Below are 22,228 nucleotides of genomic sequence, written 5' to 3' on the forward strand. Positions count from 1 at the left end.
AAGCAGCAAAGTGGCCAAATTTGTAGATGACACTAAACTATTCAGGGTAGTGAAATCCAAAACAAATTGTGAGGAGCTCCAAAAGGATCTATCCAAATTGGGTGAGTGGATGACAAAATGGCAAATGCGGTTCAATGTAAGCAAGTGTAAAGTGATGTATATTGGGGCAAAAAAAACCCCCAAACTTCACACACACGTTGATGGGATCTGAACTGTCAGTGACTGACCAGGAGAGATATGTTGGGGTCCTGGTGGGCAGCTTGTTGAAAGTGTCAACACAGGAAAAAGGCAAATTCCATGCTAGGGATCATTAGGGAGTGGATTGAAAATAAAAATGCTAGTATTATAATGCCATTATACAAATCTGTGGTGCAGCCACATTTGGAGTACTGTGTACAGTTCTGATCAGCATATCTTAAGGATATTGTAGAACAGGAGGAGGTGCAGAAGAGGGCAACCAGGATGATCAGGTGCCTTGTACGCCTTCCTTTTGAAGCAAGGCTACAGCATCTGGGGCTCTTTAGTTTGGAAAAGAGGCAACAGTGTCGGGGACATGATAGAGGTGTATAAAATTATTCATGGAGTAGAGAGAGTGGACAGAGAAACTTTTCACCCTTTCACAATGAACATAAGAACAGCCCTGCTGGATCACAGCCAAGGCCCATCTAGTCCAGCATCCTGTTTCGCACAGTGGCCCACCAGATGCCGCTGGAAGCCACAGGCAGGAGTTGAGGGCATGCCTTCTCTCCTGCTGTTACTCCCCCACAACTGGTACTCAGAAGCATCCTGCCTTTGAGGCTGGAGGTGGACTGTAGCACTCTGACTAGTAATGATTGATAGACCTCCATGAAGTTATCCAAACCCCTCTTAAAGCCATCCAGGTTGTTGGCTGTCACCACATCCTGTCTGGCAGAGAGTTCCACAAGTGGATCATGTGTTGTATGAAACAATACTTCTGTTTGTTGGTCCTAGACCTCCTGGCAATCAATTTAATGGAATGACCCCTGGTTCTAGTGTTGTGTGAGAGGGAAAAGAATTTCTCTCCACACCATGCATGATTTTATAGACCTCTATCGTGTCTCCCCACAGTCATCTTTTTTCTAAACTAAAAAGCCCCAAGTGTTGTAGTCTTGCCTCAAAAGAAAGGTGCTCTAGGCCCCTGATCATCTTGGTTGCCCTCTTCTGCACCTTTTCCAGTTCTACAATGTCCTTTTTTTAGATGTGGTGACCAGAATTGTACGCAGTACTCCAGGTGTGGCCACACCATAGTTTTGTATAAGGGCATTATAATATTAGCTGTTTTATTTTCAATCCCCTTCCTAATGATCCCTAGCATGGAATTGGCCTTTTTCACAGCTGCCGTACATTGTCGACACTTTCAATGAGCTGTCCATCACGACCCCAAGATCTCTCTCCTGTTCAGTCACCGACAGCTCAGATCCCATCAGCATATACTTGAAGTTGGGGTTTTTTGACCCAATGTACATCACCTTACACTTGCTAACACTGAACCGCATTTGCCATTTTGTCGCCCACTCCCCCAGTCTGGAGAGATCCTTTTGGAGCGCCTCACAATCCGTTTTGGATTTCACTACCCGGAAGAGTTTGGTGTCATCTGCAAATTTGGCCACCTCTCTACTTACCCCTGCTTCTAGATCATTTATGAATAAATTAAAAAGCACTGGTCCCAGTACAGATCCCTGGGGGACCCCACTACTTACTTCCCTCCATTGTGAAAACTCTCCATTTATCCCTACTCTCTGTTTCCTGTCTTTCAACCAGTTAGCAATCCACACATGTACTTGTCCCCTTATCCCATGACTGCTAAGTGTCTTCAGGAGTCTTTGATGAGGAACTTTGTCAAAAGCTTTTTGGAAGTCCAGGTATACTATGTCAACTGGATCACCTTGATCCACACACTTGCTGACACTCTCAAAGAACTCCAAAAGGTTGGTGAGGCAAGATATACCTTTACGGAAGCCATGCTGGCTCACTCCCAGCAGGGCCTGTTCTTTTAGGTGCTTTACAATTTTATCCTTGAGGATGCTTTCCATCAATTTGCCTGGAACGGACGTTAGGCTAACCGGCCTGTAATTATCTGGATTGCCCCTGGACCCCTTTTTGAAAATCGTTGTTACATTGGCTACTCTCCAGTCCTCTGGTACAGAGCCCAATTTCAGGGATAAGTTATATATTTTAGCAAGGAGGTCGGCAATTTCACATTTGAGTTCTTTGAGGACTCTTGGGTGGATGCCATCCAGCCCTGGTGATTTGTTAGCTTTCAGTTTTTCCAGACAGTTTAAAACATCTCTTGTCGCTTCTATCTGACTCTGCTCTCTAGCCTGCATCCCTAAAGAGCCTGGTTCAGGAACAGGTATATGCTCAGTATCCTCTGCCATGAAGACAGATGCAAAGAACTCATTCAGCTTCTCTGCAACCTCCATATTCTCCTTAATAATCCCTTTCACTCCTTCATTGTCTAATGGTCCAACCGCCTCCCTGGCAGGTTTTCTGCTTCTGGTGTATTTAAAGAAGTTTTTGTTTTCCCCTTGATACTTTTGGCTAAATGTTCCTCAAACTCTTTTTGCCTCCCTTATTGTCACCTTGCATTTCTTTTGCCAGAGTTTGTGTTCCTTCCTGTTCTCTTCATTTGGACAGGCCTTCCAATTTCAGAAGGAAGTCTTCCCTTTTATGGCTTCCTTGACGATACCCGTTAGCCATGCTGGCATCCTCTTGGACTTAGTGGTACCTTTCCTCCTTTTGGGTATACAATCTAACTGGGCTTCTAGTATTGTGGTTTTGAGTAAACTTCATGCACTCTGGAGCGAAGTGACTCTCCTGATTTTCCCTTTCAGCTTCCTTTTCACCATACTCCTCATTTGGGAGAAGTTTCCTCTTCTGAAATTCAAAATGTCCATGTTAGATGTCCTTGGTGATTCTCTCCCCACATGTATGTTGAATTTGATGGCACTATGGTCACTGTTCCCTAAAGGGTCGATGACACTGACATCGTGCACCAGGTCCTGGGTGCCACTCAGAATTAGGTCCAAGGTCGCCTTCTCTCTGGTTGGTTCCAAGACCAACTGTTCTAGGGCACAGTCATTTAATGTATCTAGAAATTTGACCTCTTTGTCCTGACCTGACTGTGAATTTATCCAGTCTATGTGTGGGTAATTGAAGTCACCCATTATTACAGCCCTGCCTCTCCTTGACGCTTCCCTGATTTCCTCCTGCAACTCCCAGTCACTGTCGGCGTTTTGGTCCGGAGGGCAATAGCACATCCCCAGTAGCACGTTCCCTTTCAGGCCTTGTATTGTCACCCACAGGGTTTCTGTGGAGGACTCCAGTCCACCTAGGTTTTCTAGCTTGTTAGATTCTATCCCTTCTTTAACATACAGTGCTACCCCTCCTCCAAGTCACCCCTACCTGTCCTTTCTATAGAGTTTATACCCAGGGATAACAGTGTCCCACTGGTTCTCACTGTTCCACCATGTTTCTGTTATGCCCAATATACAGTGAGGGAAATAAGTATTTGATCCCCTGCTGATTTTGTCCGTTTGCCCTCTGACACAGAAATGACCAGGCTATAATTGGAATGGTAGGTTTATTGTAGCTGTGAGAGACAGCTAATTTGGCTTCCATTTCCTAACACTCATCTTGTGTCCCCTGTGGGGCCACACTTACGGGTATTGCACCTCCATTAGCTGGAAACCTCTGGAAAGCTTAATTCTATAGGGGTTGTGGGCCCTCTCCTAGCTGTTGGCACACTGTCTTGAGTCAAGACTCTTGACTTAGTGGGAAGAAGGTGGCTGCTCGTTAAGAATACTCTTTATTATTAACTCACTGTGATTGCCAAATGTGACAAGCCACACCATAGTTATATACATAAATTATAGGTGCCATTAGTGATAGCATCCCCAAAGTCCTGCATAGCATTTTGGTTTCAGAACGAATCCTTATCTGCATTTCTGCATTCTTCTCTCTCAACCTGTTATCTGCCTATTCTACCATTCCTATACTTACATTCTTTTGCTTCTCCACTCCTTGTCCTGAGACACATTCTGCATCTGATTGGATTTGAAGATAATGAAGCATTCTTCCTGCCCTTTCTGTGTTGAACTCTATTGTAAGTGTTGCCACACAGATCCAGGAGGGTGGGTTTTTAGAAATTAAGTGTGCAACTGATATTTACTATATCATTCCATGGATTAGTTGTTTGCCTGCCTGCATTGTATTGAGAGTAATGCTAGTGCTGAACTGCATCTTGTCCTTCCTTGTGAGGTCTATTCTGTTGTAGGATGATTCACCATATAGCAGCACCGACATATTTGCAGTTGTAAGTGCTCTGTGATCAGCTATTGAGATCCACCCTTTTCCAGCAGAGGGCAGCAAACTGCTGAAATTAGAAAACCAGTAAGTACTCTATCATGGCAGTGGAAGTTTAGTATATTGCATTTTGGGCATGCATGCTTATGTAGTGGGTGACTGCTGATTCATGAAGGTGCACCAACAAGGAGAGAAGGGTCTCGTAAATTATTACCTATTCCTCTTTAGATGGATGGATTCCAACCAGCATTGCAGAGAACCCCCCCATCCCCCTTTTTACAAGAGTGATTTCTTTAAAGAAAGAAACAAATCAGTCATCTGCAGCTATTAGCTGCCTCTGTGTCTTCATCAGAAACTGAGAACAAAAATGAGCAAAGTTGCATGAGATTAGGTAATCTCTTAGAAATCAGGTTTGGGTTGTTTCTTATCTAGATACCCAAAAGTTAGAAGTATCCAATCAATTCAGTGACAGATTACTCTGAACTGTTAATCATTTGCATGCTCTCTCTTTATGCATGCATGTGTGTGTGACACAGCTCTTGTTACCTGCAGTTTTGTGTATCCATGGTTGGTTGGGCTATATAGCCCCAACCTTATCTGCAGTTCCAAAAACAGTCTTAATTCACCTATCTGTGATTCCAGGGTGGACGGAAATAACTTCCAATGTCATTTCCTGCCACTGTTTTGCACCACATACATTTTGTGGCTCTTCTTTTTAAAAAACAAACAAACCGAAAAACCTGCAATTTTTGTGTGTGCTGAAAATCAGAAGAATTTGGCAGTGGGGCATTTCTGGACAGCTGGAGACCTGGAGAGCATGATACAGTAGTTTATTGCTCTTATTTCTGCCTCCTCCCTGCTTTTAAAAGCCTTTTTTTTAACCTCAATGAACCTAACCCCCAATTCCTATTGACTCAAGGTCCCATTATCTGCAGTTTCATTATCTGCAGCTGTAGGGCAGAACAGAACCCCTATGAATAAGGACGTGCACACACACCACAGATGTATTGCAGGTTAGACGAAGAGGTGGGAGAGTGGAGTGGCTGTGATCCATAGAAATAACACCCCCCCCCCCTTACCAGAATCCCTGTAAGAGAACTGACCTATATCAAGTGTGTAGACCTTGCCTGGGGACTAGGAATAGACTGGGGATGTTTGCTCTACCGAGCACCCTGCTGCCCAATGAGGTCCCTAACTGTGCTGCTGGAGCTGGTTGTGGAGTTGATGTTGGAGTCGTCCAGGCTTTTGGTGTTGGGTGACTTCAGTGTTCACTTTGGGACTAGCATGTCTAGTGCAGCTCAGGAGCTCATAGCAGCCATGACAACTATGGGGCCTATCCCAGTTGGTTGTAGGGCCAACACTTACAGCCACACCCTTGTTGTGGTCCAGGCCTGATTTGTATACTCAATATGCTCATTAGCTAGCATACAAAATTAGGCCTGTCTCATCAGTGTCACCAAGTGACCAAGTTCTTTTATATAGTGACCATGTAGGATCTGGGCGCAAGGAAGAAAGGAGATCAAACCAATCCTAAATGATTCAATGGGCTTTATTGAGTATAAAGGAATAACAACATCAGTCTAGCTGAGCAGAAAGCAGAACATTCTATCAGTATTACTAACAGTATTTCAAACCTAGCCAGCACCAATATTCACCCAGTGTTCCTAACTAACATATGTGTGTGTATTAAATCTTCCTAGAGCCTAATATAATTCAGATAGACGGAAAATGGTGGGGGAGGTAAGGAAGGCTGAGGGCTGGCATGGTTTGGGGAGATCAGGAATTAGTAGAGGGACGAGGGGAAAAGGAGAAGAAGGGGAAAGGATGCAGGGATCCAAGGCTTGTAGAGGCAGCATATTACCACGATCAGAGGCTTGAGAGCAGTGGATCTTTCAGCTAAAGGAGCGAGGCTTTAGCTGGGGACAGGGGTCTTTAGAGCGATCATCAAGCATGCAGTTTGCTCAGAGTAAGGCTGAGACCACAACACCCTTGACTTGGTCTTATGCTTAGATCAGGGTGGTGTTCCGTGGGTGGGACTCCTGGAGTGTCTCCATTGTTGTGGATGGCCCACCATCTGGTTAAGGTTGGTTTCATGGACACAACCTACCTCTTCAGGGGTGCAGGACCTACTAGGATGATCCACCCGAGACAGCTATTGGATTCCAAGGCCCTGGAAGGTTTTTTTTATTTTTTATTTTATTTACATTTTATATCCCGCTCTTCCTCCAAGGAGCCCAGAGCGGTGTACTACAGACCTAAGTTTCTCCTCACAACAACCCTGTGAAGTAGGTTAGGCTGAGAGAGAAGTGACTGGCCCAGAGTCACCCAGCAAGTAACATGACTGAATGGGGATTTGAACTCGGATCTCCCCGGTCTTAGTGCAGCACTCTAGCCACTACACCACACTGGCTCTGTTGGTTCTGTCAGTGATGCTGTTGATTACCTGGTAGAGACCTGGAATAGGGAACTCGCCAGGGCCATAGACACAGTCACCCCAAGTGTCCTCTATTCTGCTTTGAAATTGGCCCATGGTGCACAGCAGCAAGGGAAAGTATTGGTGCACAAGTGGAGGATACCTCAACTCAAATCCAACAAGAGAGATGATATAAAGCCCACCTAAAGGCTCACACTGTGGCAATTTATGGAGCAAAGAAACAATTCTATTCTGCATGTATGCATCCACAAGTTCATGTCCAACAGAGTTGTTTGGCGACTAGCTCTGATTCCCTCCTCCCTGAACTTGAATTGGGAGTTTCCACCATCCTGCTGTGATGCTTTTAATAATTTTCAGATAAAATCTTTCTCATTTGGGCCAACCTGAACTCTACAATTATTGCAAGGGTGTCCAGTAACTCTTCTGGTGTGATTAGAACGGATCAGTTTCAATTTATGACTCCTAAGAATGTGGACAAGCTCTTTGGAGGTGTTCGACCTACCACCTGGCCTCTGGATCTGTGCCCAACATGGCTTATATCATCTGGTGGGGAGGCTGTTAGAGAGGTCCTAGTTGACATCATAAGTGAAGACACTTATGTCACTAAGGGAGGACAGGATGCCTCCATGTTTGGGCAATTGTAGACCTTTGCTTAAGAAGCCTACCCTAGAGCCCTCATTGATTAACAACTATAGCTGGTCTCCAAACCCCCTTGGTTGGACAAGGTGATTGATAGGGTGATTGCTGATCAACTCTTGGAGGACATTGATTATCTAAACCAGGCCTGCTCAATTGGCCCCCCAGCTGTTTTTGGACTACAACTCCCATAATCCCCAGCTACAGTGACCAGTAGTTAGGGATTATGGAAGTTGTAGGCCAGCTTTTGAACTTGGTGCTGGAGAAGACTTTTGAGGTTACCTTGAACAGCCAGGAAAACAAACAAATGGATCATAGAACAAATCAATCCAGAATTTTCACTCGAGGCACAAATAACCAGGATCAAACTATCATACTTCGGACACATTATGCGAAAATGAGAAGTCCATAATGCTGGGAAAAGTTGAAGGAAAGAGAAGGGGACAACCAGCAGCGAGGTGGATGGATTCGATTACGACAGCAATGAATGTACCACTGAGAGACCTTAAAGGCCAAGTTGAAGACAGATCATCCTGGAGAAAATCTATCTATGTGGTCACTAAGAGTCGACACCAACTTGATGGCACTTAATCAATCAATCAGGCCAGCATCTGCAAGAGGGCCAAAGTTGAGCAGCCCTGATCTAGACCCATTTCAAATTGGCTTTAGAGCGGACTATGAGGTTGAGACAGCCTTGGTCGGCCAGATGCATAATCTTTATCAATAAATCAGTAGAGAGAATGGGACTCTCTTGGTTCTCTTGGATCTCTCTACAGCTTTCAGTACCATTGACCATGCTATCCTTCCTGATCGTCTGAGGGATTTAGGAATAGGTGGTACTGCTTTGCAGTGATTCTGTTCCTTTCCAGATGGTGTCGCTTGGAGGCAGCTGCTCTGTGAAGAGCTATTGTATGGTGTCGCTTGGGGCTCCATCCTATTTCCAATTCTTTTTAACATCTACATGAAACCACTCGGTGAGATCATGAGGGGATTTGGAGCAGGGTGTTATCAAAATGCTGATGTCACCCAAATCTATTTCTCCATGACACCATCATCAAGAAATGGCATAGCCAATGGCCAATAATGCCTGCCTACAACCGGTAATGGGATGGATGTAGGATAATAAATTGAAGCTGAATCCAACCAAGAAAGAGTTACTCATGGTAAGGGATTCAAGGGAGGTGATAGAACCTCCCTGTTCTCGATGGGGTTGCACTCTCCACAAAGGAGCATGTATGTACTTTGGGAGTGCTTCTCAACCAAGGCCTCACCCTAGTGTCTCCAGTTATGGCCAGGAGCGCTTTCTATCAACTTTGGTTGATACGACAGCTGCATCTATTCTGGAAAACAATGATCTCAAAACTGGTGAACTCACTGGAAACCTCTAGGCTAGACTACTGCAATGTGCTGTACTTGAGGCTGCTTTAGTATGTAATTTGGAAACTTCAGTCAGTACAAGATGCAGCAGCCAGATTGATTTGTGGGATTTCTTGGAGATACCATATTATGCCTATTTTAAAGTGGATGCACTGGCTGCCAATATGTTTCCAGGGAAAATACAAATTGCTAGTAATTACTTTCAAAGCCCTAAATGGCCTAGGACTAGGTTATCTGGGAGAGTGCCTTCTTCAGCATGATCCCCACTGCACATTAAGTTAATTGAGAGACACCCGTCTGTGGCTGCTGCCAGCTTGTCTGGTGTCCTTGATCAGACTTTCTCTGTAGCTGCTCCTAGGTTGAGGAATGTGCTTCCTATAGATATGAGACTTAAGGTCTCTACCAGCCTTTAAAAGCACTCTAAAAACATATCTTTTTAGCCTTGCCTTTAGCAGTTTTTAAATGGTTTTAAACTGTTTTGATTTTAGTGATTTTTAATGGGTTATTTATTTTTATCTGTTTATGTGAACTGCCTAGAGCAGAGGTTCCCAACCTGTGTTCCTCCCAGATCTTGCTGAACTACAACTCCTATCATTCTCAGCCACAGTTTATTGTGCCTGGGAATGATGGGAACTGTATTTCAGCAACATCTGAAGGGACACAGGCTGGGAACCCCTGGCCTGGAGCCAACTGGGTGAGGTGGTTAAAAATAAATAAATAAATAGAAACCATGATGTTTGGTCACTGAAACATTGTGTTGATTTGTAAGATGGTTCCTCCTACTCACCTAGTGCCAACTGAAAGTTGTACACATTTATCTATCCATTAATCAGTCTACAGAAATTAAACAAGTTCTAGTAAGAACTAATCTGCCTACTTTCCTTTCACTTTCTCTACAACTGAACTAAATTTGGTTCAAATCGAGGTCCACAAGTTAGATCACTTGTGCCCCAAATGGTCACATGTCCCCCATCTTAGATCGGGGTGGATGACATCATTACAAACTACACCATTGAAGTGTCACTCACTACAAATGTACCTAATTTGGTTCAAATCAGTTAGACAAGTCAACAAGTTAGCCCACTTGCATTTCAGATGATCATGTGTCTGCCATCTTGAATCAGGGTGAATGACATCACAAACTACACCATTGGGGCATCCCTTTGTGTCCCTACAGCTGTAGCAAATTTGGTTCAAATTGGTTAAATGGTTCATGTTAACCCACTTGCGCCTCAAAAGTTTATGTGGCTGCCATCCTAAATTGGGGTGGATGACATCTTCAAACTATGCCATTGAGGTGTCGCTATGTGACCCTACAACTGTACCCAATTTGGTTCATATTGATCCAGGCGTTGTGAAGTTGAGGGGGGGGGGATGGACACAGATACACAGACAGCCAGGTGATCTCATAAGCCTATTGGAAAGTAGGCTAAGAATAAAACATGCTATTTCTCCTTCTTTTTAGCCTACTTTCCAGTAGGCTTATGAGATCACCCGGCATTGTGTGTGTGTCTGTCTCCATCCGTCCATCCGTGTGCTCCCACATCAACTTCACAACACCTGGACCAATATAAACCAAATTGGGTGGAGTTGTAGGGACACCTCAATGGCGTAGTTTGTGACGATGTCATCCACCTTGATTCAAGATGGTGGATATGTAAACTTTTGAGATGCAAGAGATCTAACTTGTAAACCACTTAACCGATTTGAACCAAAATCGGCACAGTTATAGGGACACATAGGGACACCTCAATGGCATAGTCTGTGATGATGTCATGCACCCCAGTTCAAGATGGTGGTCATGTGAACATCTGAGGCACAAGTTGGCTAATTTGTGGACTGTCTAACTCATTTGAACCAAATTGGGTACAGTTGTAGTGAGTGACACACATGGACACCTCAATGGCATGGTTTGATGATGTCATCTAACTCAATCCAAGATGGTGAACACGTAAACATTTGAGGCGCAAGAGATCTAACATGTGGACCTCAATTTGAACCAACTATAGCCAGTTGTAGAGTAGAGTGCTGGACTAGGACCGGGGAGACCCGAGTTCAAATCCCCATTCAACCATAAAACTAGCTGGGTGACTCTGGGCCAGTCACTTCTCTCTCAGCCTAACCTACTTCACAGGGTTGTTGTGAGGAGGAACCTAAGTATGTAGTACACTGCTCTTGGCTCCTTGGAGGAAGAGCGGGATATAAAATGTAAAATAAAATAAACATACAATAAAAATGATGAAACCAGAGATATTTGATTCAAGTAGAGAGAAGGTAAGGATATTGAAGCACTGGGTCGTAAAGGCCAAGATTACAGAAAATTTACATCTCTTTAGCGTTTCTCATTTTTTTAGTTGATGAATCTGAACTGTCCCTTTGACAGAGCTTTGCCAAGGCTGCACCTGGTGGCTGCTGAGGACAAATACCTGTCGAATATGGTGATTATTTATATTCCACTTTTCAACAAAAGTTCCCAAAGAAGTTTACATAGATATAAATAATTGCCTACTGACAGTGCTTCCCTGAATGTGTCTTAGAAGTCACCCCCCTCTGGGTCACTCTGTTGGTTCCTTTCAGTGAAATATAAAGCTTCATGGGGGAGAAGATTAGGTGTTATGGCTGTTTGTATTCTTAGTAACTATTATCCGCATGCTAATGATCACTGCCTTGATAGGATTACCCATGAAGAGAATCTCACAACCCTGGAGACGTTGCCTTGCTCAGACCACTGGTATTTCAAGTGGGTTTACTTGCTCTCCCTATCCAAGGAAAGATATAGAAGCCGTTCTCACATATGAATTTATGAAGCGGGGGGAAATAAAAAATAGTTTACAGTGCCAGGATTAGGCCAGCAATGACGCTAGCTTAAAATGACTCCCCTTCAAGATTATTTTCCTTCTGAAACCCAGCTCTTAAGACCAGAAGACTTGAAATGATGATCCTGGGGAACGCTGTCTCCAGTCCAGAGGCAGGCATTATGGACTTGAAGACAAGGGCCTTTGCTGTAAAAGAAGGCCACAAAGCAGCCTGTGCCACCAGTGAGACTTACCCCTTCAGGATCTTTACAGTGTTAAAACAGGCACCCTGCGCCGTTCTCCCTTCTAAAGCTAAACAAACGTCTGGCCACTTGTGTGTGGCAAGGACTCGAGACCAGTGAACGTTGTATCTGCATAGACTGCTGGGTTATTGTGGGCTCTTTGGGCTGAATTCAAAGGGGGAGTTGGTTTGAACAAGAGACTACAAGCCTCAGGCTTTGAGTCTGGCATGCAAGCTTTAATTTCCTTTTCCTGCTTAGGGCTTATGTATGTGCCACGAGGTTAAGTGAAGTAATGCTTACCCATAATGAAAGTGCTTTTACCTGGGGCAGGGGAATAAAGCAGGAACTGCAAAGATAAATTTTACTTCTGCGTGACTATCAGCAACCAGCCTTATAAGCTCAGCCAGGCTTAATCAGCATTCAGTTGAAGTAAAACACACACACGGTGTTGGAGATCTCTCTTCTGTCCATTTTGGACCTTCATTTCAGGCACACTGAGATTGTTCTTCCTCTTTTACTATGTAAGGTATTGATGGTGCACATTTTATTGCACTATCAATTTATTTATCGTACCATTTTATGTATTTATTGCACCGTTTTATTGGTGGTGCACATTTTAGATGTAAAGACTCAGAAGAAATTATGGAGTGGGTTGGGAAGGCATGAGTGGATAAGAGAGCATAATTGATATAGCATTTGTAAATGAACAAAGTGCATTATAATCTTGAATTCTTGATCATTCTCACAACAATCCTATAAATATTCCCATTTTATAGATAAGTATCAGAGCGGGGGGGGGTGTATCTAAGGTCACCCACTTGCCCTAATCAAGCAAGAGGGATTTTTGTGCAGAACAATGCTTTACTAGATCAGGAACTACATATGCTCATTGAATACAGATGTATATCCACAATGCCTTGCATGTAAGGAGGGAAGTCACCCAATATGATACCTGTTTCCTCGTACTGTGGGGATGGGGATGCATATTCCTAGTTGTTTTCTAGTGTAGGTGGAAATGCAAGTACCCTTACTACTTGTATGCAACTCCATATTGTATCCAACTGTCTCTGGATTGGGGAGCAGCAAATCCACAATTTAAATAAGATTGTAATACCATTTCTGAATCTGTTTGCCTGCTGACAGAAAAAGAGAAAGAAAAAGAAAATCTTAATGGTACTCAGTGAGGACTGGGATGGATGAGAAAGCAGATCCAGTTCTAAACATTGGGAGGCCTACTGCAGAGTTAGATTTGGGGGCCCCTATGTACAGCTAATTTCCTTTGGGCTAGAGAATGGGGAGGTTGTCAGCACCTTGATCCCGCAGCTGCTCCTCTGCCCCTGCTAAGTTGGCAACAATCTAGAACAAAAGAAAGAGATCTAAGGGCAGCCTCCAAGCAACTTCTCCTTTCCTCGTTTTCGTTGCAGGGCTCATCCAGTGAAGCTTATTTGCAGGAGATTTAGGATGGAGAAAAGGAAGGACTTCTTCACACTGAGGCTGTTCACCCAAGCAGCCCTAACCAGCTGCTCATATGAAGTGCTGGCCTCGATCCCAGCACTGCCTACCCGGGCTTTTAACTGAGTAAAAGGGCATGAGTGTGCCCTTTTACACAGGGCCTGGCTGTGTGTCTGCTTGGGCTGCAGGCAACCCAAGCAGACACAGAGTCAGGTGCCTGGAGTTCCCGGACCAGCTTGGGCTGTACATTTAGAGATATCTGGAGGCCAGGCTTCACACACAAGCCACACAGAAGACTGATGATCATTGGGGGTAGGGGCAGGTAGGTTTGACCCTGCCTTTCCCCCCTCCCCTCCCCAGTAATGGTCATGTGAACAACCTTGCTGTGTATCATTAAGGAATTCAGTGTGCAGAATTCAGTGTACGCTTTGCATTCAGAAGGTCCTAGGTTCAGTTTCTAGCTGCGAGGTTCTTGGGTAGCAGAGCTGGGGAGGAGCTTCAGGGGCTGCCGCTAGTCAGGGTAGACAATACTGACCTAGGTGGACCAATGTCCTGACTTGGTCCAAGATAGCTTCCTATGTCCAGGAAAACTTAGGGGATAGAGCCCCTGCTTTGCTCACAAAAAGGGCCAGGTCTTTCACTTCTCCATGGCTGGCGTCATCCGTGGCTGGATGCCTCATGGCTCCTGCCTCTCCTCCTCTCAGTATCGGAGAAGGGTCAACCTGTCTGAAATCCTATCTCGCAAGAGTATGTCTTCAGAGATTCTCTCTCGCTCTCCTGTTGATTTTCTTTTGCACAGACCCCAGTACAGCATGAGCGCCCCACTGTGACCCCTGCAATTGCAGTAGGCTTAAACCATTCCTGTGAGGAAGGTAGGGATGAGATATGCATATTGATTAACTGACTGTGTAGACATAGGTGGAAGTGTGTCTAAGAGCTGGGTGATTAAAAGATGTATGGTATGGCACACATTAATTGGCAAAGATGAAGAAAACACGTATATGTAGTTGGAAGGATGGAGTGAAGAATTTATTGTATAGTAGTGCTATACATAGCCTGACTGTGATGTTCAAACCTGTCCTGGCAGATTCCCACACAAGTCTAGTGGTTTGAGCTGGCCAAAATAGTTCACCAGATCACTCTTGCTCCGCAAAAACACTACAGTCTACAGACAAATCACCTTATTATTAAATAATTATTTACTTTAATTAACAGTCACAAACTGTGGAAATCTCCATTTCTGGAGAGAGCGTGGCTACAGCCACCTTTTCTCAAAACTGATCAAGTAACTGGCTTTCTCCTAACACTAGCACACGCACTTTTTGTGTGTGTGTGGGGGGGGGGAAGACTTTTATTCCTTACCGATTTTTATTCGGAATCGTACTTGAAAACAGCCCACGATCAGGGGGGCAAAGGCCAAGGGGAAAGAGCAGCATCGTAACTTTTGTTTCCCGAGCGGCAGAAAAGGCAGCTGTGGGCAGGGCCCAGGGAAATGACGCGTGTGTGTTGTGAAACACTATCCAGCTTGAGAAGAGAAGGGATTTCACCGACTGCCGCTGTCAGAGGCTATTGTGTGAGCATATAGACGGATGAAATTAAGCAGAGCTGGTCAGTTGCGGAGCGGCGGCGGCGGCGGCGGCGGCAGAAGCGGGGCGAAGAGACTGGAGGGACCAATTCTAAACTCATCGGAGCAGCGGCTCCTGGTCAGTTGCAGCCCCAGCTCTTGTTGAGCCTCCTCCAGCCGAGTATGGATGTAGCAGTGGAGTTGTACCTTGCGGTCCCGCTGCTCTTCACAATCCTGGCTGTTATTCTAGCGTCGATCTTTGTGAAGCTGCGGTCCTCCTCGGAAGGGGACAAAGCTGCGGAGGCGGCGGCGGCGGCAGCAGCAGCAAAAGGAGGAGAGCCCCAAGTCAAGGAGACCCAGGCGAGCGTGGCCGCAGATCGGGTAGATGGAGAAGAGAAAAGCCAGGATGGCGAGGGGAAAGCGGGGACAGGCGGAGGCGGGCCTGAGCAAAACGAGGTGGAGGACGCCGCCGTCCACGACGCCGGGGAAGTAAGGGCAAGGGGAGAAAGGGTCCCTGTGCAGGAGATCGGGGCTGAAGAGGCGGCGGGGGAGAAAGCAGAGGAGAAGAAAGAGCAGCATGAGGGGGAGGCGGAGGCCGCTGCTGCGAGGACTGCCAAAGCAGAACAGCGGAGTCATCCTCCCGAGGTGCAGATTCCCAGCCAGGCTGCGGCGGCGGCGACTTCTCCTGCGGGGGAGCTAGAGGAGGAGGAGGACGACGACGAGGAGGAGGAGGACGAGGAGGAGAGCAAGGTAAAAGAGATGCTCTGGCCGGGAAGGGGGTGGGTGTGTCAGTGTGTGCTTTGCATTCAGGAAGGCGCCGCTTTTAAGCCACGTTCTTCTCCTTCGCTCCTCTGCCCGCGTCTCGATCTAAGCTAAGCGTGTGCCAGCCACCACTGCCTCCATCCACCCATCTAGAGGTGTGAATGTCGGAGACCGCAGAAGCAGATCTGGCAAGCCAGTCAAGTCCCCCTGAAAACGGCGGGGTATTTGTTGCAGTGCAGATAAAATGTCTAGTCTAGTGCCTTTGCTGTGCTTCAGGGACCAAGTGAAGCCGAATGTTATCCACGTGCCCTTGCCGCAAACTAAGAAAAGGCGCTGTCTTTCCCGAGGGCTCTCCCTCCCTCCCTGTGAGATATGATCGTTTTTGCACCTAGCGCTCTTGCTCAGCACTTAGTGCCCATCCATTATTCCAGGCAACTGCCGTGCGGAATTCCATTGTGGTGCCATAATCTATGCTCTGCAAGGATTTGTATTATTATTTATTTATTATGTATTCGATTTCTATACTACCCTTCCAAAAATGGCTTAGGGCGGTTTACACAGAGAAATAAGAAGTAAATAAGATGGATTCCTGTCCCCCAAAGGGCTCACAATCTAAAAATTGGGAATATGTAATGGGGAATATGAGACAGGGAAGTAATAAATGAGAGGGGGGCAAGTTCCCGGACTTTGGATGTCTGAAAATGTTAACCCCCATCAACTGTAACAAGCAATCTACCTTGACTTCTCTCTGTAGATCCCAATTCGCTCTCCAAAAAACGAGATCTGTGAAATACTCCCATTCCCCTTTCCCCTTCTCCATTTGCTGTCATTCTAGAGCAGTTTGAGAGGCCCACCTGTTGCTTCAAAGGCTGAGAACCAGGATTACTGACTTCTCTGCTGCTCTGGATGTGCATGTTTGGTTTATTAATTCCCAGTCACCCTCTTCTCCATTCAGGAAACAGCCACTGGTTTCCAGTGAAAGAACAAGCTTCATAATGATATTATAATAAATATAATCTATCTATCTATCTATCTATCTATCTATCTATCTATCTATCTAATACACTAAGGTCATACGTGGCAGGCGTGGCAAGCCCCGCAGGCAAAGAAGCGAGAGAGTAGTGGGGAGGGGGCGAGTGAGCGAGCATGCGAGCATGCGAGCATGCGGCAGGGAGGGGGCAAATGAGCAAGCCGAGCAGCAGGGAGGGGCGAATGAGCAAGCCAACAGGGAAGTGAGCATGTGAGTGGTGGGGAGGGGGCAAGTGAGCAAGCAAGTGGCAGGGAGGGGGCGAGTGTCAGGGGTTGCTGACCCTGAGCAATAAAGCAAGGGCTGTGTTGGGGGGGGGAGCAACCAAGCCCTAGTGCACAGATGCTCAAAGTCCTAGTGCATGGGATAATCATGTTGATGTCTCTCTTATTAACATAGCACCATCAAGGTATACTTAACAACTTCATGTTAGTACAGAGTGCTGTGCTTTGCTTGAGCTGATGTTATGAGTCTGATTTAGAAGTGTTTTCATTTTTGTCATTGGCCTAAGTTCCAGTGGAGAAAGTAGGCTTGGGAGTTCCACTCCTCCCTCTCCATGCTCATAAAGGGGGAAAGCCCTTGGGTGACCACTTTGCCAGCCCAGCCAAAGAACAGGTCTGGCTTCCCATTTCCTGCAATCTCATGCTTTCCCATCATGTACAGAGACATGTGATGTCACCTATTTCCCCAGAAATGTGCCCTGGATATGTGCAGGGCATGAGGCAGTGGCTTGCCGCAAAAGTAGATCATCCTCCCACATGCAGCACCAGATTGTTCCTGATTAAAAAATAAATGAGCAGTTCTGAGGGCACAAAGAGGACACACGGCCTGCTTTGCCAGCACACCATAGTTCTAGTCTGCCCGCACAGTCCGAGGGGAAGTGAAATATTACTTGCCCAGCCCTAGAAGTCTACAGAGATCAAGCTTTCTCCAATCCTTTCCGAGGTTTGCTTGCAAGCTCTTTCTGAGCTAGGCATTTCCTTTTGCATTCCTGAGGAAGGCTAGATTGGATATTTATTTTTTTAAAAAAAAATTAAATGGGGTGGTTCAGAGCAAAAATATCTTTTTTTGTGTTTGGTCACAAGATAGGAATTCAAGGTTTTATTTTTATGAATCAGGTTTTGCTACCTGCTAGTGCTAAAATAAGGAGTTGCTGGCAGTCAAGCCTTCCTGGAAATGAAGCCTTCTGGCCTGGAAGCCTTTTGCCCCGTCTTCTGATATATCAACACAGGTCACAGATACAAAGTAGCAAAGAAAAGGCACTTTGCACTGGGTCAGATGCACTCTTGTCCCTTTTTCATTCGTGCATGTGTTTCAGGGTGGCAGGCACTAGAAATATGTTCTGGTGCTAGCTCAAATCAAGCTCTGATCATGACAGGTGTACACCATAGGGTGGACTGGTAAGTGACTGCTGTGAGGCTTGGGGAAAATGGGAAATAATATACAAAACAGTAACAGTGAAGAACTGGCATGGAGAATGTTGCATGTATGCAATATAGAATGCCTGTTGCTCCTTATGTTCCAGGAAGAAAGAGATCCCATCTTTTCTTTCAGAAACCTATTAGCTGTTGAGGACAATCCAGCACATAGAGAACAAAGGTAACCAGCCCCTGTTAAATGGGTAAAGAGGCACCATTAAAGTGGTGTCCTCTTATTACTGAGCAGAGAGAGTGCAACTGTCCCTATTCAGCCCAGCATAGTGTCTGTCTGCTGGTGCTTTCCTTCTGTTTCTTTTTAGTTCACAAGCCCCTTTGGGACACAAAACTATTTTTTCCATTCATTTGTGCTATATAAACTGTTGATAGATAGATAGATAGATAGATAGATAGAGGCACATTAATATTCCAACTAATAATAACCACACACAGGGAAAAGGTCTTATTGGCTGATTCGGAAGATTCATAAGACCTCCCCCATCTAGCGTGTCCCACCTCTGTTCCCAGTATGCCATTTTGCATAATCTCCACTTCGCATAATCTAAAAGTATTTCATTTCCCTGTGTTTTGATAATTATCATTGTTGTATTTGAATATTGATATATACACTTCTTCAACAACAACAACAAAAATCATTAGAAGCCATTTCAATACTACTTAATATAGGATTTAAATAATATATGGTGGCAGTTTGGATGAACCGCCCCCCCCCACACACACACAGAGTTGTGCAATTAAGCAGCTGTGGAATGGTGTTGAATGAGGAGTGGGGTAGGATATATGAATGAACATCCCTGTGGTGGGTGGGGCTAGTCAGACCTGCCATGGTCCAAACCAGCTGAGTCTACAATGAGCTGAAGCCAGGTCTCACCACGAGGCTCACCTCAAGGCATGACTCTCTTGGCTGGTGAGGGAGGAACTTGAGCCCTCTGTTGTGTAGGGTGTAATCTCTGTAAAGGCATAGCCATGATGCCATTAAAAGAGCTGGTGTGTTGTAGTGACTAGAGGATATGAGCTGCACTTAGAAGACCCCCGTTCAAATCTCAGCACAGCCATGAGGTCGCTGGTTGGCCTTACAGGGTACAGTCAACTACTCAAGACACCAAATATTCCCACCTGTAACAGTATAAACTCTATTTGATCCAGCAACATCTTTTATCATCTCCTTTTATCATTAAGGAGGAGATGCCACCTCAGCCATGTGGCTAGGGAATGGTGCCAGATCAAGTAAATACACCAGGCAGGTCCATAGGGGATTAATGAGATCGGCTTGGCTGGGATCCAGGTTAGAATACTTTGATTTAGGCAGATCTAATCCCATCGAGGCCACTGGTTTGTGCCGTACACTGTCCCATACAAATCTTGCAGTCTTTTAACCTGAGCTTCTCATCTGCAACAGATGAATAATAATCCTTCCTGACCAACCTTTCCGAGTTGTCATAAATATTACTGCGATCATGTATGTGAAGTTATTTGAACACACAAAAAGTACTGTGTAAAGGCACTGGATAGCATCCACCGTTGTCATTACTCTGGTAGCAATCTTTACTCCAGAGCAAGCACTCTTGTTCCAGGCTGTGGATGAATAATATAACAACTAGCTGGGCCAGGCGCAGAGCATCTGTGCCTCTGGCCAGCCCACCCACCTGCCACCGCCTTCTTCCCATGCCGGCTGACCCGCTGCCTTTCCCCCACCCCCACTGCTTTCTGGCTTCTGACATATACAGCTTCTTCTTCCCCCCGCACCCCCGTGCCGGTTTCTGGCCGGCTGGGCGCTGGCTTCTTCTCCTGTCCGCCCCCCACCGCTTTCTGGCCAACTTCTTCGTCCTGCCGGCTGGCTTCTTCTCCCGCCTTCTCCCCACTGCCACTTTCTGGCTAGCCGGCTTCTTCTCACCCGCTGGCCCGCGGCTTCCCATCCACCCCCTTTCCCTGCTTTCTGGCCGGCTGGGCGCCAGCTTCTTCTCTCTCCTGCCTGCCAGCTTCTTCTCCCACCCACCACCACTGTCACTGCTTTCTGGCCAGCCAGGCAGCTTCTGCCGCTGCCACTTTCTTCCCCCCCCCCACTCCTCCCAAGGCTGTCCAGCAGCTCTCCGAACTCTCACGAGAGCTGCCACGCATGAGATTAGCCACAGGTATGTCTTAGAGAATTATATATAAAGAAAGAAAATAATAATAATATTATATTATATTAATAATAAATAATAATAAACTTTTGCTATATGATGTACTGTTGAAATAGCCATTTTTTTAAAAAAAATGATCAGGGAAGGGAAAAGTCTGAGCTAAGTTCTCTGCAAGGCTGGCTCTGAGGCCATATCTAATACAAAAGTCTCACTGAGAGTCAAGAGTCTAATTTCACAGGGAGGTCATGAAGTGCATTAGAAGGGAACTTGATGAAAGAGTCTTACATTTATGCTGCTCTTTTAATTTCTGGTTCATAAGCTTCCTGCCCTGGAGCCTATGCAACAACTACCTTGGATAAACACCGCCTAGGCTTCGTGAAGAAAATGGAAGCAGTGCAGAGTCAGCACATCTTGAAGTCTGATCCCAATAGCCAGATGCCAGAGTGCACGAGGATGTATTTTTGAAGGAAATGTATTTTTTTTAGAATTCCTGAGCCAATGATTATTTATTACACCCCTAGCTCTGGCCCATGCCAGTTTATGCCTTAGGGCACCTTTGTGTAATTTCCCAGGGGAAACATTGGTAGGATGGAGAAGTGCCCTAAGGAGCCCTGCTGATCAGGATATGACTGTTAACCAACTGGGTTTCACAGCCCTGCTCAAGGTAGCTGCAGGGTGCAGAGCACACCCTGACTGTTCTGGCTGGAAGTGTACAGCATCCCCTGATTAATTAATTAATTAAGCATCTGACCTTTGTCAGCAGTTCTGGTGATATGCTTGGATGGAACTTCACTACCATTGCAAAAGGACTGTTGGGAAGGAATTACCTTGATTTCTCTGAGGTGGGGCTGGCTTGATCACATTCTCTCCTTTTCTGTACTCTTTCTTCCTCTATATTAACCATAGTATATCTAGATGTTCTGAGAGAGTGCCTTCAAAAACTACACTTACCCCAGTTGTACATATATAAGATTACCTCGTTTGACTGCTTTGTTACTGTCTTCACCAACAGACATCCGTGGGGCATGCCATGCCAATTCTGTGATCTTCACCCATGTAGATTCAAGAGCAATTTCTCCTAACCTTATTGATCTTTGCTACAGGGCTATTTTAATTTTTATGATTCCCCCTGAAATCAGGTATAGAATTTGGATTTCTGACCATCTCAGTTTTGACCTCCCCGTCTCACCTCCCTGCCAAAGAAGTTGCTAGCCCTCATGGTTGTGGAGCTAGCTTTAAAAAAAGGAAGGTGGTGGTTCTTCTTACCTTTAAGAAACAGAGTTTTTGTACCCTGTATGACTTCCTCATCATGTTTCCCTCACTTTCCACCAGCACCATCACTTCACTGCCCATCCTCACAATAATTCTGCACCTCACTCTCCGTAGGTTCTTTATTCTTTTAAAACAGCACAGATCTTTCAAACCTCGAATATTTGCTGTGAGCAATATTTTGCTGTAGCTCCAGGGCTGTCTTTAGGGCATGGCAAGCAGGGTGACCACCCCGGGCCCCGCTCTTTTAACTCCCATTAGAATTAACTGGGAGGGGGCCCTGCACTGGCTGATTTGGCCTGGGCCCTGCACCCTGGAGGGCTCTCTAAGGACAGCCCTGGACTGCTCAAAGTGAGTGAGGCACTGTGGAGAATGTTGGCCTTCACACCCTTCCATACAGTCTCCATTCTGCTGAGGTTTCTTGGAATACACAGCCTTAGATCCAATTTGAATCTGCATTGCAGTTACATTCACCGGATGTGCTCTCTACTAGCACTGCAGTAAGCAAAATCCATTTGATCCAACAGCCTCTTTTATCATTCAAGGAGAGGTATCTGTCCAGAGGGAACAGTGCTTGGTTAAGTGTGTGTGAGGCCCCGAGGGGATTAAGGAGAGATGGACTTGGCTGGGATCCAGGCCAGAATACTTTGAGGCTGATCTAATCCATTAAGATCACTGGTTTAACTGGCTTGTGTCTTATGCAAATGATGCGTATCTTATTCTCAAAGCTAAAAAGCTGTGTAGTGGAAGGAGGAACAGTTGGAAGACATCCTGCATTGTAAGGA

The 22,228-nt window shown here is 45.6% G+C and overlaps 1 protein-coding gene across 4 annotated transcripts in view; it reads left to right on the forward strand.

Annotated features, from left to right (window-relative positions):
* Window positions 1–14,776: 14,776 nt before the first annotated feature.
* The window catches only part of MXRA7 (matrix remodeling associated 7), an 86,517-nt gene continuing 79,065 nt past the window's right edge, over window positions 14,777–22,228 (forward strand). For 2 of the 4 annotated variants that reach the window (XM_053288886.1, XM_053288887.1), the window contains exon 1: window positions 14,779–15,576. In XM_053288886.1, the coding sequence (XP_053144861.1) occupies window positions 15,010–15,576 (567 nt within the window). In that variant the 5' untranslated portion in view covers window positions 14,779–15,009. Of the gene's footprint in view, window positions 15,577–22,228 lie in introns of all 4 variants that reach the window. The other 2 variants (XM_053288884.1, XM_053288885.1) reach the window with 2 other exon arrangements.

The sequence above is a fragment of the Hemicordylus capensis genome, chromosome 2, assembly GCF_027244095.1.
Source record: "Hemicordylus capensis ecotype Gifberg chromosome 2, rHemCap1.1.pri, whole genome shotgun sequence".
NCBI lineage: Eukaryota > Metazoa > Chordata > Lepidosauria > Squamata > Cordylidae > Hemicordylus > Hemicordylus capensis.